We start from the raw sequence: 17,381 nt of genomic DNA on the forward strand, positions 1-17,381 counted from the left end.
GTGACTGTATTGTTTTCCAGAACACTGCCAAATGAATTGCTTTTCATTTTATAAATTAATTCAAAACTCAATTATTGAGGCTTGCTTTGTAAATGTTTCTGTGCAATGTGTAAATACAACTGTATGTGTTTCAATCATAACCCTACCTTTAGTTTTTGGTTTGTCAAACCTTGTTTAATGATATTGACAAGAATACCCAAAAGTATGAAACTATATAAAAAAGTCTAAGATTTTTTTATAATGGAAAATAAAAAGATCTTCTCTCATGAGTGCTGACCTCATACGTGACCCCGCTGTCTGTCCCCGCGTCCCATGGGATTAAATCCTGGACAACCTTTTGGACCCAACCACATTCTCTGGTGCAGAGGTCTTCCGAGGACAAACCCACATTCCAGTCAGGACTGGGACCCAACATAGTCAGAAAAGACATCAGGTGACGTGTGCGGTCCACCGAGAACTCAGCCGAGGGTGCCGCTCGCCTGCGGGACAGAGAATAACCATGAGATCAGATTTACATACCTGATGCCACAAAACAAAAGCAGCAGAATGAAAACAAGGACAGATGGGTGAATGTCAAGAAACCTGCTCAGTCAAAAAGAAAGTGAAGAGGCATATTCAGATAAAGTTTCAGCCCAAAAGCAAACAAAGACAGAAGTAAGAAATGTATTTTTGCTCTAAAAAGATGATGACTTTTACATATGTATTCATTATGATATTATTTATAATCAAATTTTATTTATTAATTTACATTTTTATTTCATTATTGAAATGTGCATAAATAACTATAATATAATATTTCTATTTTAAAGCAGTGGAACTGGAACTAATATAGTGTTAGTGCTGCCATTTTGATGGTTTAAACTGATAAGTTGATGGAACAGCTTATGGACAGAAAGAAAAGCTAAAAAAACTAACTTTAAATGTAAATGTTCATTTGAAATGAGAAAACATGGTTTGCTTGGTGAATTATTAGCACCCAACAGCCTAAAACCACATGAATTAAGGGAAGTGTCTAGATGACAACCTTTTCAATAAAAATGGGAAACCTTGTTATATGCTTAAAAGGCATTTTATGGTCCTAGGATTTTCCACTCGTTTTTAGGCGCCTAAGAGTGTACCTTAAGCTTTCTAGTGACCCATTAGACTATGATTAGCATGTTTGTGTGTGTTTGATCAGAGCAGGAGCTGAACTGCATGCAGGACTGTGGCTGTCCATGATCGATGTTGCATACCCCTGATCTTCAGGCATGTGTGAATATTATTTTATATCTTTATATTATATCTATATTTTCAAATTGCTAGAAAAAGAAAACATGTCATTTTAATTCAAATCTATACCTTAATTCCTAAACACAATTTTTTTTTTTAGGGCTGACTTAATTGTCAAATACAAAACATCTTTTCCTATGTAATTTCCATTTATCTTAAGGTGGCAGCCTTATGTCTCACACGGTGCAATGCGGATTAAGAAGGACCTATAAAGACTTCATATTCTTTAAGCACTTTAAGTACATTATATTATTTTCATCACCTGAAGGTTAAGATGAGAACACAGCCCCAAAAACAGCAGACTTGTAAAGAAAGGTGTAACATTTAACAAAGAGAGTGTTATTTTACAGAGAAAAGATGAAGGGGATTTTAAAGACTCCAAGTGGCATTCATTTATTTTCCACTACTCTGATATTCTGTAATCATAATACATCTTATGCACACTCTCTCTCTCTCCTCTCTCTCTCTCTCTCTCTCTCTCTCCTCTCTCTCTCTCTCGATGTTCTTAGTTTGTTAAAAAATTTTCCTGCAAACTGCGCTACAGTTTTATATCACTTTACTTCATAAATGATCCCTTTAAAATGCAGCCCTAAAATGGATTAATGACTTTAGATATATGGCAGATGTAACAGAGGTCTAACATGATAAAAATTCAAGTCCTCAGCACAGAATACTCAGACATCATCAGAAGTAGCCCATGCTATCTACAACACAATATTAAGTGCTTTTGTAAAACCGATCCAAACGTGAAACAGGGATTATGGTCAGAGTCCAGGCACAAATTAACAACACATAAACTGTCAGAGAACAAGGCAAGGCAAAAAGCCATAAACATAATCCAGTTTGTTGATTGTGGCATAGGTCTGGAATTGTTTAATTAAACATCATGCAGAAACATCAATTATGCATAATTAAACACACATAATCATTATTTTAATGAGAAAGGCTTTTCTATTCTGATAATACACAATATTTAGTGAGGGTAAGTGAAGCACAGCACAATACCATTTGGCTGTAGACTGTTTATTCTGTTCTGGGTCTGTAGGTGACATATCTTACCCCTTCACAGTTTTGATATAAAACTTTTTTTAATTAACGCTTGAATAAGAAGAGTGGCTTCACCAGTGATGAAAACAGGGACAGAAATAGGGAAAGTATTAGTAAAAAAACATGTTGCATTATTCCAAATTCAATGAAGACTATTATGTATCCATTCCCAGAGGCTTGGCGGCACATCTGCTGGGTAAATGGGTGAAAATAGATAACTAATATGCGTTAGATCAGTTGTTTTTGGATGTACTAGGATGTACTTCTGTCATGTGGATGTAAAATAACAGATCTGCGCTGCTGCGGTGATCACAGACATCAGATTCATCAGCGCAGAGTAGCATGGCGAAGCACAGCGCACACACAGAACATTACTCCACATTTCAAAGATGTATGGAGTCAAAACAGCGCTGTATATATTTGCAAAAAATAAAATATTGCAAAGAAAAATAAAGAATTTGGAGAAAAAAATGCTTGCAGAGAATGATTTTCCAAAACTAAGTGACCGGGTTGTTCTTTTTTTACATTTTATAGGTTGATAGAAGCACTTGGGACTAGGGCTGCAGTTATCGATTCTTTTTGTAATCGATTAATCTAGCACCTAATTGATCAATTAATCGATTAATCGGGTAAAAAACAAAAAGGATTTGGCTGTAAAGTGATCAAGCATTTGGCTTTTATTTGTAAAAAAAGATGTATTGGCATTTGGCTCCGAAAACTAAGCCTATTTATTGCCATTTTTACCCATTTAATGTTTATAAGTGCCAGTGCCAACAATTAACTCTTTCCCCGCCATTGACAAGATATCTCGTCAATCAAGAGAAAACGCTTCCCCGCCAATGACGAGTTTTTCCGTCTTTCCGCAATACCGCTATTATCCACCGCTATTATCCGCTATTATTCCGCAACTTTTTAAACCTGGAAGTATTGCCCTATGGCAATGCTATGCTGCATGTCCGTGTCTGTTTTAAAGATCGCTATGAATGGGATCTCTATGAAAAGTCCGTCACAAAAATGGAATTATCTCTGCTTTTTGCTCAAAGTGTGGTGTTTTTGCAGAAACCTACCCATATTCAAAAGCTGATTACAAAAGAACCACTGAAGGTAGGATGAAACGTTTTTTTTTTTTTTTGAAAGCAGAGGGTCTGTTCTTTCATTTGGTATATTGTATGTTTATATATTTGAAGAAGAACATTTTCTGGAAGACATTAAACTTTTGTGAAAATCATAAAAAACGCTGGCGCTGGCTGGCAACTTTTTTAAAAAACGCTGGCGGTGAAAGAGTTAAGCAATTTAATGAATATGCACAACAGGTTTCATGCTGTAATCTAGCCCTGACATCAAAGTAAATCTCTGGTTTATGTAGATTTCTACACCTGCAGCATTTACCATTAGGCTACTAACAAATAATATAGAATTTCTGGGGTGAGCCTATTTGCTATTGTAACAACCTGTATGTGTGTGTGCGCGCGTGCACGCGTGCTGTGCGTGAGGAAGAGCAGTTGCTTCATTGCAGTTTGGATACGGCAGAAATACATAAATTCTTTTTCAATAGATCACTGCATTTGGCTTTCATCACTTGCATTGCGGTGCATATGAGGTGAAGCATCCGTTTGAAAAAACGCGTCACGACATCACGTCCGGGTGTATACAGTGAATGTAAACTGAAATTATTGATGCGTGGCTACATAAAAGTTTAAGCATATGTGATGCATTGCGCGATTGGTTCTGACTCGCGTGATAGAGCCGAGGGTGCATGCATGCGTGTGTGTGAATATTTTCCTCAAGGAATTTTTTGAATCGAGTTAATCGAGTAACTCGATGAATCGTTTCAGCCCTACTTGGGACACAATTATAGCACTTAAACATGTCAGATAAAAAGTTATAAAAGTCAGATTTTTATGATATGTTCCCTTTAACTAAATGCCATTTTAATACTAGTGAACTAAAAGAAAACAATAATTTACACATATTGCATATGTTTTCTGATTCAGCTCCACCACATTCTTCGACTCAAATTGATGATGCAATTTGCGGGCGATGATGCGGGCGAGATGTGCCCCAATCCCATGAGTCCGCCCAGACGTCAAAACAGTGCCACAAAGTGAAGCGCAAAGAAAACTGAAGCGCAAAAGTAAACAGTATCGCAAAACACATAATTGTATTGCAGAGATACAAAAGGATAAAAATTATGAATTTTCTTTTACAGCAGTCATTCATTTTTGCATTCATTTATATTTTAATTTATGCTCTGCGTTATTTATATTTGTGAAATTAAATTTTCCTTTGCAATACTGTATTTTTTCTCTCAATGCTTTGTTTTTGTTTTGCAAAACTTTATTTTGCTTTGCAATATTTTATTTTTTTTCAAAAATATATATGGCACTGTACTGAGTCCATAGAGATGTCAATAGAGAGGCCAGAGTTACGGTGTGCAGCTTTGTTGTGTTGTTTTCCATTCTTTGGAATTAAGTCTGCTGTATTGTTCTAAAACCAGAAGCCGAATATTCAAAAGATGTATGGATTCATGTTTCACCAAACATGAATACACCAAACATGACGAAAACACTAAATGTCAATATCACATCAACATTTGTGTCAGTCATTATTACCTAACAAGAAAGAACAGTCTGTTACAAAGTCATATACTAATTTTTTCCTTTAGAGAAAACGAAAGCCAATCTTTAAAAGACACAACACACACATACACGCACAGGCACACATTAAAACAAATCATGTCGCTACAGTAATTAGAGACTTTGCTTGCATTGACAACCCATTATTTCACTGTCTGCCTGTCAGCACACTGCTAATCAACTCAACTCGAGCCTTTCAAGACTTCTGGAAACTTTCAGAGTATAACATTAGATGCTATTCAAAAATAGCGCTACAGAGAAGCAGACCTGCAGAGAAGATGAGTTGAGGAAGAAATGTAGTATCCACTTCAGAGTCCTCGGACATAAACCACCCTTATAGAGTAAATTGATGGCATCTGTTTTATTCTGCAGTTGGAGGAAAGACATTTATTGCTCCGGTCACAAGCACTTCTGGCCTCATTCAGAGAATTTCATGACACTCTGAGTTCAGTCAGAAGCAATTTCCTGTCCACTTTCAAGCCCTAATGCGGCCAAATGTACCCGACGAGGTGAAAACAACATAATACGTGTGAAATTCACTGGGGCTCTGTGGATTCTCTGCACGTTTACCAATTCAGATCACTTAAATATTAAACAAGGATAAGGTAGAGAACTGTCGGCACATGCTGCTATCATCTTCTATCCACAGATGAAGACACAACACTTAAAAAGACTTTATAAAGAGAAAACGTGTCTCTGCATTTAGCACTGTAAAAAGCAATCTCCTGAAGATATTGATATATATTTCTCATAGACAATGGAGTGCAAATTGAGATGTTTGCTTGTCATGCTTTGCACTATATGCTAGCAATGTATATGTATATAACAATTTCCTCATTTTGTTTGTTTTTAATTCATAAGGGATAACAAAGACTTAGTATAGCTGAATATAACTACATTATAAGGACCAGATTTACTAATAATCTTGTGCCAGCGCAAACCATCATTTTGGCAATAAATAAAGACAGTGGGGATTGGCTAATGCGCAATGGATCATTAGGACTGAAAAGGTGTGGTCTAGTTATTTTTGTGACTGAACTAATTGCATATGCATTTCTAGGAGTTTTCAGATGCAAAATTTATGGGAAGAGATTATTTAAATGATTCACACAATGCGATTTACTAATGTTTTTGCTGGTGCTATTACTAGTATTTGTGCCATTATTTAATGCCAAAAAACTAGGGCTGGGTAAAAATATCGATTCATCAATGCATTGCAATTATTTGTTCCTCAATTCAATATCGATTCATCAAATTCATGAATCGATTCAGCCTACCGGCCAGTGGCGGCGCTGTGGTTGGGCAACACTCTAGCGCCCGCTCCCCGAGGTAATTTGATCCGGCCCTTTATGTAGTCTATGAAAAAGACATCTCTAGAATAAATAAATTTAGAATTAAAATAAATGTAGTTGGACAACGGGCCCTACAGTTACGAGTTGATGAGCGTGCATCTGTTACAGCATGAGATGCAGAGCGCGAGTCACGTGACTGGCGCAAGCAGGTTTGTCACATGTTTATATTCGTGCTTTGGTCTAGCTGCTCGCGCCCGCACATCAAGACGCGATGACTGACAGTGGTGAGACCACGGACTCTATGGCTGTTTTAACCTCTTGTATTTCCATCTTACAAAACCGGCTTTTCCGACAGTTGTTGTTTGATATGTCGGCTCAATGATGACTTGCTTATCCACAATGACATTAGATGTCTTAATAAAGGAAACGCATTAAAACGATTAGTGACAGTTAATCAATCATCGCGCCCAACACCTGCACCACTGAACGTGTATCTATTGACAAACATACACCTGATTTTACTGCTCTAGCGAAATCTAAAAGTATAATTTCTCTTATTAGAAGCTAGACTAATGTTTGCCAGTTATTAAGATGGCTGTTGTAGTTTAAATAGGGGTAGTGAAATAATTAGCTTTGACAAAAACAGCATAAAACAATGTTATGTTACATATTGTAAACTTTTTTGTTATGTGTACTAAAGTGAGTAAATAAGTTAAATTCTCAATGAGTGTGATATGGCTCTTATTTACCCCTTTAAATGTAAATTAAAGCATCTTACAGTGCACTTATGTTGTTATGCAGTTTTAAAATACAACATATGAACATGTCTGGATGTAGAAAAAGCCTACTTGGACATGTTACAATGCACTAATTTTGTTGTATGCAGTTTGAAAATACATGTTTGTAGAAAAAGCCTATTGTACAATGCACTGATTTTGTTGTTATGGAGTTTAAATATATGAAAATTAAGTCATAATCACTGATATATCTTCGGCCCCTTATATGAGATGCTTTTCATGAACTGGCCCCCATGACAAACTAACTGAATATCCCTGCTCTAGTGAGAGCGTTCAACATTGTACAAGAAACGCTTTACCAAAACACGCTTTACCAAAACAGCAAGATGGCAAACAGCAGCTGCACTCCGTTCAAGTCTGCACCAAAAGCTAAAATTAAAATATAGGCTACTCAGGTACTTAATTACTTGTGTATCTACTTATTATTGATTCGATATTGAAGCAAACAAATCAATATCGAATTGAATCGAATCGAAGCCTCAAGAATCGGAATCGAATCGAATTGTGAAATTCCTAACAATACCCAGCCCTACAAAAAACCTTTAACGTCTTAAATAATTTTGTGCTTGAAATGGCTGCAATTAGGTGTATCACAGAGAGAAGAGAACGCATGATACAATGCAGAGGATTGTTTAAGATGTAACTGTTTATTTGGAATGCCAGAGGAACAAATTTTTCAAAAATATTGTTTGCCAACCCATAGTCACTGCCTAGGAGAAGTCACACAATAGTATTCCACAATTTTAAACTTCCTGTAAACCTTCATCTTTTTGTCCTCCAGTTCTTTTCAGTGTCTTCATTAGCTGTGATGTCCTTGGTGCTGAACTCAAGCGCATCAGGCGTCATTAGATCACCCGCACCTCATCAGCTCAGCTTATTTGCGACCCTGAACTAATTTGTGCTGCTCTTAGTAGATTGAGTTGGTCATTATGGAAATCAGCTGTGGCGCCTGTGTTATTTAATTTTCACATTTTTAGTAAATAACCCGCAGATATTACCAATCCCATCTGCGCTTTTTTGGATTTGTGCTCTCAATTTGCCCTGTTTAGTAAATCTGGCCCTAAGTCTAATTAGATATGAAAAACAATATGTGAACATGTTGCTTGTTTGTTCCTTCTGGAGTTTGACAGCCCTGTCCCTGTTCAATTTATCTGTCTTCTCTTATATTTACCAATATCTTCTCTTTATTGTGATGGGTGCCGAACACATCTAAATAATTTACAGTACACATGCTTTCTTGTTTCCCATTGCACACAAATACTCTGGGATTTCACTGACAGACAGATTTAATAGGTCAACATGATGTTTTGATATGTATGTGCTGCAAGTTTGCCATTAACCTTGATGGAATAAACACCTCTGGCTAACACATCACTCAGCACTATTCGTATACAGGCAAACAGACACACACAAAGAAAACACATACACTAAAGATATGCCAACCTCCATTGAGGCATCAGTAATATCTGATGAAAATTGCTTTTGAGAAATCTTTCCCAGAACATTTCATCGTAGTAAAGTGTAATGTTTGTAAGAATGCAAATATCCACCAACATAAATGTCAAACAGTCCTCACTAACAAAAAAATGACATGCATTTGAATCAATATACATCAAGCACACATCTGTTTTAATCTAAAACCAAACTATTTCCAAAAAGCAGAGATATGAAGACGCCTGTAGTCATAAAGAGAAATTAGATTAGGTCTAATGCTTGACCCTGTGCTAAACTAGCTAGAGTTCTTGTTATAGCTTGTGTAATCTGTTACTTTGCACATATCTCATCAGCAGTCACAATTTATGTTTTAAGCATCGTAACAACATTGTAATTATTAATTTAATGTGTAATTTAATGATAGGGCATACTGTAACGTCACAGTCTGTGTCATATGACTTTGACCTCTTTTTCAGTGGTTTACATAAGAAGTAGGATACAATAGTGTTTGAAGTTCACTATGTTATTAGCATGTACAGAACTTTTATTATACATATATGCCTCAATATATACAGTTTTACATTCTACAGCACCTTTAATGTTAATTTCACACAGATTATCCATGATGTGTAAACCACCTCCAATTTAGGCTATACATTAAACATTTGTGTAAATATTTCTTTCAAATGATTTAGAGTTCTCAATAAAATACTGAAAAAAGCAGGTTTAAGGTGTTTAGTTTGAGCTTGACCAGGGGTCCGTTCTTCGTACATGGATTACTCAGTTAGCTGGATTTGATTGTTGACAGTTTGGCTTGATCTTGGATTATTTGGTTCTTCAAAGCTCATCATAGAGTTGCTGCCATAGCAACCGGTCCGTAAGATTAAACCTGCTTGGAGCAGGTTTATTTCATGTAAACAAGATTAGATCGCACCTTTTTAAGCGGAGGCGATACGGAAAGTCTGACGCAGTCATGTATTCTCCATTATACGAGACATTACTCCTGCCAGGACATCAAATGAAGATGCAGGACCACCACCTGTTTTTATTCTGCTTTATTTTTAGGTTGGTGTTACAAACAGACAAAACAGCATTTAACGGTTTTAAAAGAGGCTTAAAGTACTTTAGGAGCATCAAAGTTGAATAACAATCATTAATTTCAGTCTTTGACAAGCATAGTAAAGATATCCAGATTATATTTACACAGAATATTTTAAATTATGTAGGGGGATTTTATGTACAAAAGAAGCTTTAACTGGGTTTACAAATTCTGCATCATAAAAAGTTCACAACCTTCCATTAATAGCTCGCATACTGCAGGGGTTAAAAATAGGCGTGTTCTTGTCCATTGTAACAACTGGCCAATCACAGCGTGGCTGATCAGTGTTTCTACTATCGATATGTTTGCCTTTTCTTTCAGTGCACGAACGTGCAATGATCTCAGATAAATCAATCCTGTCATACTATAGTTGTCAGGAATCGGGACGAAAGGCGAGGAACACGAAAGAGGATGCAGATGCAGGTTACGAACAAAAATGACATTTATTCAAATAAATAACATCAAACAAAACACGAGCAAACCATCAGGCAGGTAAAACTGGAACAAAACAGAACACGGAGCACAACTGACAGGTAACAGGCGACGATGAACCGGTGAGTGAATGACAGAAAACAAGGGTATAAATACACAGACAATCAAACAAGGAACAGGTGTAATGAGTTAATGTAATCAGGCAATGAAAGTCCAGGTGACAAGGATCAGAGACAAACACAAAACATGACACGGATCGAACCGTGACAATAGTAATCATCAACAGCAGGGGTGTTCAAAAAACCGGATAAGCGAGATCATAATTAGCGAGTTCTGAACATCTCGGATGTCTCATTTAATCTTGGATGTAAGCGACATACGAAGAACGGACCCCAGCTTAAAAAGTGACCAACTGCCAGCTTAACCAGGTAAACACGGAGCCAGCTAAACCAAGCTCACAAGTTTATGCTGGTTTTAGTAGTTTTTTTAGTATGATAGAGTATGACACAGGTATGATAGAGGTGATATATGTGAGTTTTGCTTTAAAGCTGCAGTCTGTGACTCTGGCCTAGACCTGTTCGAGTCGTGACTCACTCGGATCTTTAACCCGGATCTTTAAATTAACTCATGAGTTGCGAGTCTCTAGTGTCATTAACCCGGATCAGTTGAGTCCTACTACAATTCAATGTAAAACCATAAACAGCGCCACCACACACACAAACCTCTTTCAACATTATTGATGAGACTTCGCTCGCACTACAGATCCACTCGTAACTCGCGGCTGATCTGCGCGAGAACTGACCCGAGATTCTCACTCAGAGCCGAAAACATTGCAAACTCAAGAGACCTGTGGATCTGCGCGAGCCGCGAACTGACCCGAGATTCTCACTCAGAGCCGGAAACATTGCAAACTCGAGAGACCTGCGGATCCGCGCGAGTCGCGAACTGACCCGAGATTCTCACTCAGAGCCGGAAACAATGCGGACTCGAGAGTCTCTCAACTCGTAACCGGCTGATTCGTAACCGACTGATCCGTAACCAGCTGATCCGCCGGCTGATCCGTAACCGGCTGATCTGTGCGAACTGTCTCTCTGGCTCTGGGGGCTACATAAGCAGGACAGTTTTTTTCTATATTTTCTCTATATTATTATGCTATTGTTATTAGGCTTCTTTTTTAAATGGTCGACCATACACACCATACCTAAAACCTATAAGCATGTTATTTCAGAAGTGAAAGGCTTTTGTTATGGATTTGCTTTTGAGCAGACTTCAGTCGCTCTATAGATCCACTAACCGGCTCCGGCTGATCCACGCGAATCGGCCGGTTAGTGGATCTGTAGAGCGAGTCTCATGTCCATGGTCTGCGAGTCTGCAATGTTTCCGGCTCTGAGAATCTCGAGTCGCGTGGATCAGCCGGTTACAAGTGGGTCTGTACTGAGTTTCCTTGGCAATTTAGCAATACTGACTCAAATGACTCAAGTGAATCACACAACCCGGATCACTTTAGTGAGTGACTCACACTAACCCGGATCCTTAAAAGGAATCGAGTTTGCCAGGCGTACTCTGGCCTCTCTATCGCCATCTCTGAATGAAATATAAAATTGCAAATATTTGTGGAGTAATGTTCTGTGCGTGTGTTGTGCTTTGCACCGCTAATCTTTTGTCTGTGATCACCGCATCAGAGCAAATCTGTCATTAAACCTCGACATGACAGAAGTTCATCCGCATCCGAAAACAACCAATCTAAACCCATATTAGTTATCTATTTTCACCCATGCACCCGACTGCCAAGCCTGTGGGAAACATTAAAGTGAGGAAATAAATCGTTATTATAAGCTTAACACTGTGAATTTTTATATTGATATTCAATAACGGTTTTTTGTTCATTTTTATCTGAAAAAAGTTACGGATTACAGTTTTAATTAAATCTGTTTTGTGTTGACGTCCGTATGCTGTTTGTGGTGAATGCCTATGGGTTATTATTTGTGATTTGTTTTATATTTGTATAATTTGACAGGTGCTTTTTCATTCTTTACTTGCAGGTCCTGAAATTCGGGCCATGACTGCAGTTATTGCACACAAGTTCAGTGCCTATAATGTGAGAAATTCTCACAAATGAAATTATTTGTGAATTAATCACACACATTAACTAATCAAATAAATAAATAAATAATCTTTGTCACATCTAAGAGCACGCACACACAGACACGCACACACTCAAAAGTGCGGAGGCGCACACATTTCAGAGAGCTTGCACAGCAAATTGCATTATTGCACTTGACCGGACCCACACAAAAACAAAATCATCTCAAGATCTCAAAAAGTCTTGTTAAGTCTTCTCATAACAACAGTTGTTTATATACTGTATCTTAAGTTAACAACCCTTACAAATTGCTGGGATATTTTTTCCCATGCTGGGACCAAAACTCATGCTGGGTTAAAAATTACCCAATTTTGGGTTGTTGTTATGCAACCATGGTTTATAATAACCCAGCAGTTGGGTTAAAACAAGTTTATTAGGTAAAATTAGGTCCATTTTTACCCAGCGGTGTGTTCTTCCCGCTATTTACCCAGCATGGGTCAACCATAACCCAACCATTTTTAGACTGAAAGAGTTGAGAAAAAAGTCGATATGTAACCAGGATTTGTGTGCTTGGTATTCAATTGACACCTGCTGCTGTCTGTCATTATGGTAATCAAACAACAAAAGAAAAAGAATCACTTTGTAGCATTAAAAATATAATTGTGTTTTATTTAACCAAGGAAGTCAGTCTTATTATTCATTTAATCATTCAAATGAATTCCAGCTTATATTTAAAAATACTTTTCACGCCCGGAATTAATATCTAAGATTAAGAATCTGACATAGGCTGATTCATGTTCATAAAAGTATAAGATCAGTTTGAGACCCACTGCAAATTTTTGATATTATGAAATTATTTTGGTTGATAGTTTGACCCCTACCCAGATTTCTACTTTAAAAAAAATGTTTATCAGGGCTAGTTAAATTAATTTCAGGCTCCCGAAACTGAAAGACTCCCAGCCTGAGGCGCTCCCATTCAGGGAAATTAAAATGTTGCGAGAAATATTGACAATTACTTTCCAGAGCCCTTAGATATAATGCAATACATTTATAACGTAAAGTAAAATGACTAAAGCATTTTAACTAAATAACATTAGTTTTAATGTTAAACATGGATGTAATGAAGCATGAAATAATAATAAAAAATCAACTCATGTCCAGTAATTCAGAAAATCATTTACTTTGTGAAAAAATTGTGAAAAAAAATACTTTTTACTTTTCTAACTAGCATAGCACTTTATTTTGTTACTGTGACTTGATGCTTATCAGGACTCGATTTGACTTGATTGGGGTGAACAACTAACTTGATTTCACTGGCTTGGGGTAAACAACTGATTTGATATTACTTGCTTGGTTTGTCTGCACTTTGACTTTAGACTTGACTCGAGACTTGATGGTTAAGACTTGGACTTACTTGGACTTGAACATGTGTGACTTGTCCCCACCTCCGCTAAATACAATTACAAACGTTACAAATTATTGCTTTCATGCTTTCAATAAGAATCACTGTCTTTGGTTAAGCCAGACGTTAATAAAGTGGGTCACTCAAACAATCAATACTGTACACATTTATTGGAGTAATTTAGCAATGGCTTAATTGCATATTAAACTGTTAGCCTTATGTTTCACACTTAAAGCACTAAAAGCTACTAAACAGTTACTTACACATTAAGAGGTTGCCAGGCCGGCCACTGGGCTTTCATTTTAATGACAGTCAACACCTCATCACCCTGTGTGACAAAACATAGATAAAGATTTATTGTTACAGAGGGTCAATGAAGAGAGAAAATGTGAAAATATAAACATCACTCTAAACACTTTTTCCACATAAACTACACTACTATATTCCCAGGCAACCATATATCCCAACCCAATAGTATGTTAAAACACAGTCTAAACAAGTCTAAAGCTGTGCAAAATGAAAGACAGATACATAACATAAGACACAAGGTAAGAACATAAAACAAAAAACTGCATGGGCTCTTTCATTATTAAAATAGCATTTAGCCAAGTCTTCGGAGAGCCACCTTCTAACCTTGCACTGAGAGCTCAATGTCCAAGAAAGAATGCATCCAGAGGCCAATCTAAAGAATATGGAGGCTTCCAGTACAAGGTGAGCATTTACTTAGCAGCAGTTAGATCACTGAAAAACAACTTTTCTGAGTTAAAGAAAAAGTGTAAGAGGAGTCATCATTTAAAAGCAGAAGTCTTGGGCAAAATGGTATTTCGAGCTCCAAAATGTCCTACAAGTCATGGCAATCTTTTTCCAAAACTTTAAAGCAGTCCTAAAACATGTTCATATACTGTATGTTCAGATTGTTATAAAATGATGATATCTAGCAGTAAAATGCATCATAATAATCATTTTAAAATAAATCAACTGATGATTGGGATTTTTGTGGACATGTTTATGATCAGACCACATTGTGTCCCAACATATATCATTGCATCCTTCTGAGCCAACCCTCCTTGACATTTCTCAACCAAATATCCTCAATTGGCAGTTATAGGTGGCTTCTAGGGATGTGACGAGATCTCGTGCGACGAGATCTCGCGAGATTAAATGTGTATCGCGATATTAAGTGTGTCTCGCGAGATTTCTTATGTAGGTGAAATTCTGGCCGTTTCTCAAAAAAAAAGGCTGCATCCTTCGGAGGTCGCATTTTTAAACTGCATTTACTTCATAAAGACTGTCTTTTTAGAGACTAACAATTATAAAGTTTACTAATAATTTAGTTAATCGCAAATTGTTGTAATATGCTCACGACTTGCGAATGTAATGCTCAGTTAATGATCTGAAATAAACCTTAATGACGTATGCAGCCTGCATATGCGACCTCCGGAGGAGGCAGTTGCAGGCGCCTTTTTTAAATGATATTCTATGGGCATGGAGCGTTTGCGCGCTGTTTATGCGCGCTGAGCGCCTTGCGGTTTTTGCCGGCGGCCGCAGCACGCGCCTTTGAAGGAACGCTGAGAGCGGAGAAGCGCCCGACGTCATTCGCGTCTTTCCATTGTCCACTCGAATGAGGGGAGATGCGGGCCTTACGTTGTGGTGAGGGAAGTTTACAGTTGCTTTGAAGAACCGGACTCCACTCGCTCACTCTCTCCTGCGTGTTTGTGCACCTCTCACCCTCAAACAAGGTCAGATCAAGCATCCTCTTTTTAAAGTTTCTGCTAATATGACAGTCAACAGCAAAAGAGCGCACGCTTCAATATTTGATTGACAAGACAGCTGACTAGGTGGTTGCCTAGCAATATTAAAAGCCGCGTCGACACGCACTGCTCTTTTTTTTTAAAAGGCAGTGCGTCGCGCCTTGCGTTTCCAAGCGTTTAAAGCGTGGTTGGTATAATTAGCCTCTTACAGTGCATGCATTATATTCTGTCTTTTACTGCATTTGCTTTTTTGTTTGGGTTTCCAATAATGTTCGTTTGGGAGCTCGTATGAAGTCTGAGACGTGTTGTGTTTTTCTGTAGATCAGTGTCAGATGTGAAGTCTCAGCAGATTAAACCATCACAGAGTTTACATGATTTAATGTCTGCATGTTCATTTCTATTGTAAAGAAATGGACGTATATTAAATATTCAAATGGATTTAAACATTGTTTGGCTAAAAGATAAGCGTTTTTTTTTTCGTCTAAAGTGAAAGTGAAAGTGAAGATAGCATCCGAGACGAGTCTACTATCGCCCCCTGCAGGCATTTGTTATAATATATACATAATGCTATTTATTTATAGACCACAAATGTAATGTGTTTGTTAATGTAATGTTGTTTAATGTAACTTGGTTTTAATACTTTATTTGAACCAATTATTATTGCATCTTCGTTATTATGTAATTTTAAAGGCTACTGCTCACTTGGGTCTATTTTTATTACCCAAAAATAACAAATTACTTCATTATCAGTTAGTAAAATAATTGTTAGGGGCAGTCCTTGATTAGTTAAAACATTTAAAAATAACATGATTTCAGTTTCTTATTCATTTATTTTATCATCGAGGATTTCTTAAAAAGTGTAAAAATATCGTCTCGTCTCGTTCTCGTGAACCCAATCTCGTGTCTCGTCTCGTGGATTAAGTGTCTCGTCACACCCCTAGTGGCTTCCAAAAACAACTGGTGAATAAACCACACCTCTTGTAACCCATGTGATGCCAAATGGTAAAGCTTAAAGTCCGGTAGTGCAAGTCCTGTGGCATCTTTGTAACGCTGTAAAGTTAAATACTCTATTCTGAGAGACTTTCCTTTCTATATAAATTTAGAGATTAATCTTTGGAGTTTAGACACAGTATCTAGTGGTGTAAGCATGGCCGTAGCTACCATTGAGGACACCGAGGTCATGTCCTCTGTAGTTTTTTCTTGAAGTTTCGTTTCATTTTAATGTGAAAATAGCCGATGAGACAATCCATACATCTACGGACCATCACGTGCAGTGATGGAAATAACGGCGTTATATATAAACGTCATTTCCTTACTGCGTTACTGACATTAAAATGCTGCGCATTAGTATAATTAATCTCACTGAAGCGAGTAAACTCTCATCAGACAGGCAATGTTTTTGTGTGTTGAGGAGTGGGAAACACATAACTTATGATGATTGGCCTGTTTATGTTAGAGGGGGTGGGACAACCACATAATCAATGATGATTGGCTGAATTTCCATCGTTAGCCAACCAGAAGCAGGAATAGCTCATACACTATATACATGCACAGTCCGAGCAGTGCCGTGTTGCCAACTTTGTCGCGATCTTTTCTGTCGTGGTTGGAGACTGACACAAGAGTATCATTCTCTACACTCAACGAGCAGTGGGTTCTGTTGCTGCTAGACACTAACAGACATCCCGGTCCTCACGTTCAGTCCGCCCGAGTCCCTCACACCCGCAACGACAGAGCGATGGCAAGTACAACAAGCTCAAAGGTAGCGGTCGCAAACACAAAGTATAATAAGCACTGCTTCTATACAAGAATAGTATGCAAGAAAGGCAAGAATGTTTATGTAACATGCAACGTAAGAAAGAGTCTCTCCACGTCTGTAATTCTAATCTAATAAAGCAAATAAAAATGAAAAGCCTGTAACAAACTTAACTATCATTTGGAAAGCCAGCAAAAGATGAGCAGAGAAAGAGGGAAGGTGAGAAAGTTAAAGGTTATGCAGCAAATAGCCTACAATATGGGATGCAATACGGCTACCAATGAGATTAAAACCTACACTACTGCTCAAAAGTTTAAGGTCACTTAACTAAAACGTTAACTATGGTCTTAAAATCATTAAATCTGAAGGCTTATGGTTAAATGCTT

At 37.5% G+C, this 17,381-nt stretch overlaps 1 protein-coding gene across 2 annotated transcripts in view; it reads right to left on the reverse strand.

The window, feature by feature from the left end:
• spon1a (spondin 1a) overlaps positions 1 to 17,381 on the reverse strand; it is a 208,559-nt gene that overhangs the window by 34,893 nt on the left and 156,285 nt on the right. The window contains exons 7-9 of one of the 2 annotated variants that reach the window (XM_065270016.2): positions 13,755 to 13,819; positions 13,504 to 13,539; positions 278 to 479 (exon numbers count right to left, since the gene is read on the reverse strand). In XM_065270016.2, the coding sequence (XP_065126088.2) occupies positions 278 to 479; positions 13,504 to 13,539; positions 13,755 to 13,819 (303 nt within the window). The remainder of the gene's footprint in view (positions 1 to 277; positions 480 to 13,503; positions 13,540 to 13,754; positions 13,820 to 17,381) is intronic. The other variant, XM_065270017.2, reaches the window with a different exon arrangement.

This window comes from Paramisgurnus dabryanus, chromosome 9 (assembly GCF_030506205.2).
Source record: "Paramisgurnus dabryanus chromosome 9, PD_genome_1.1, whole genome shotgun sequence".
NCBI classification, from domain to species: Eukaryota; Metazoa; Chordata; class Actinopteri; order Cypriniformes; family Cobitidae; genus Paramisgurnus; species Paramisgurnus dabryanus.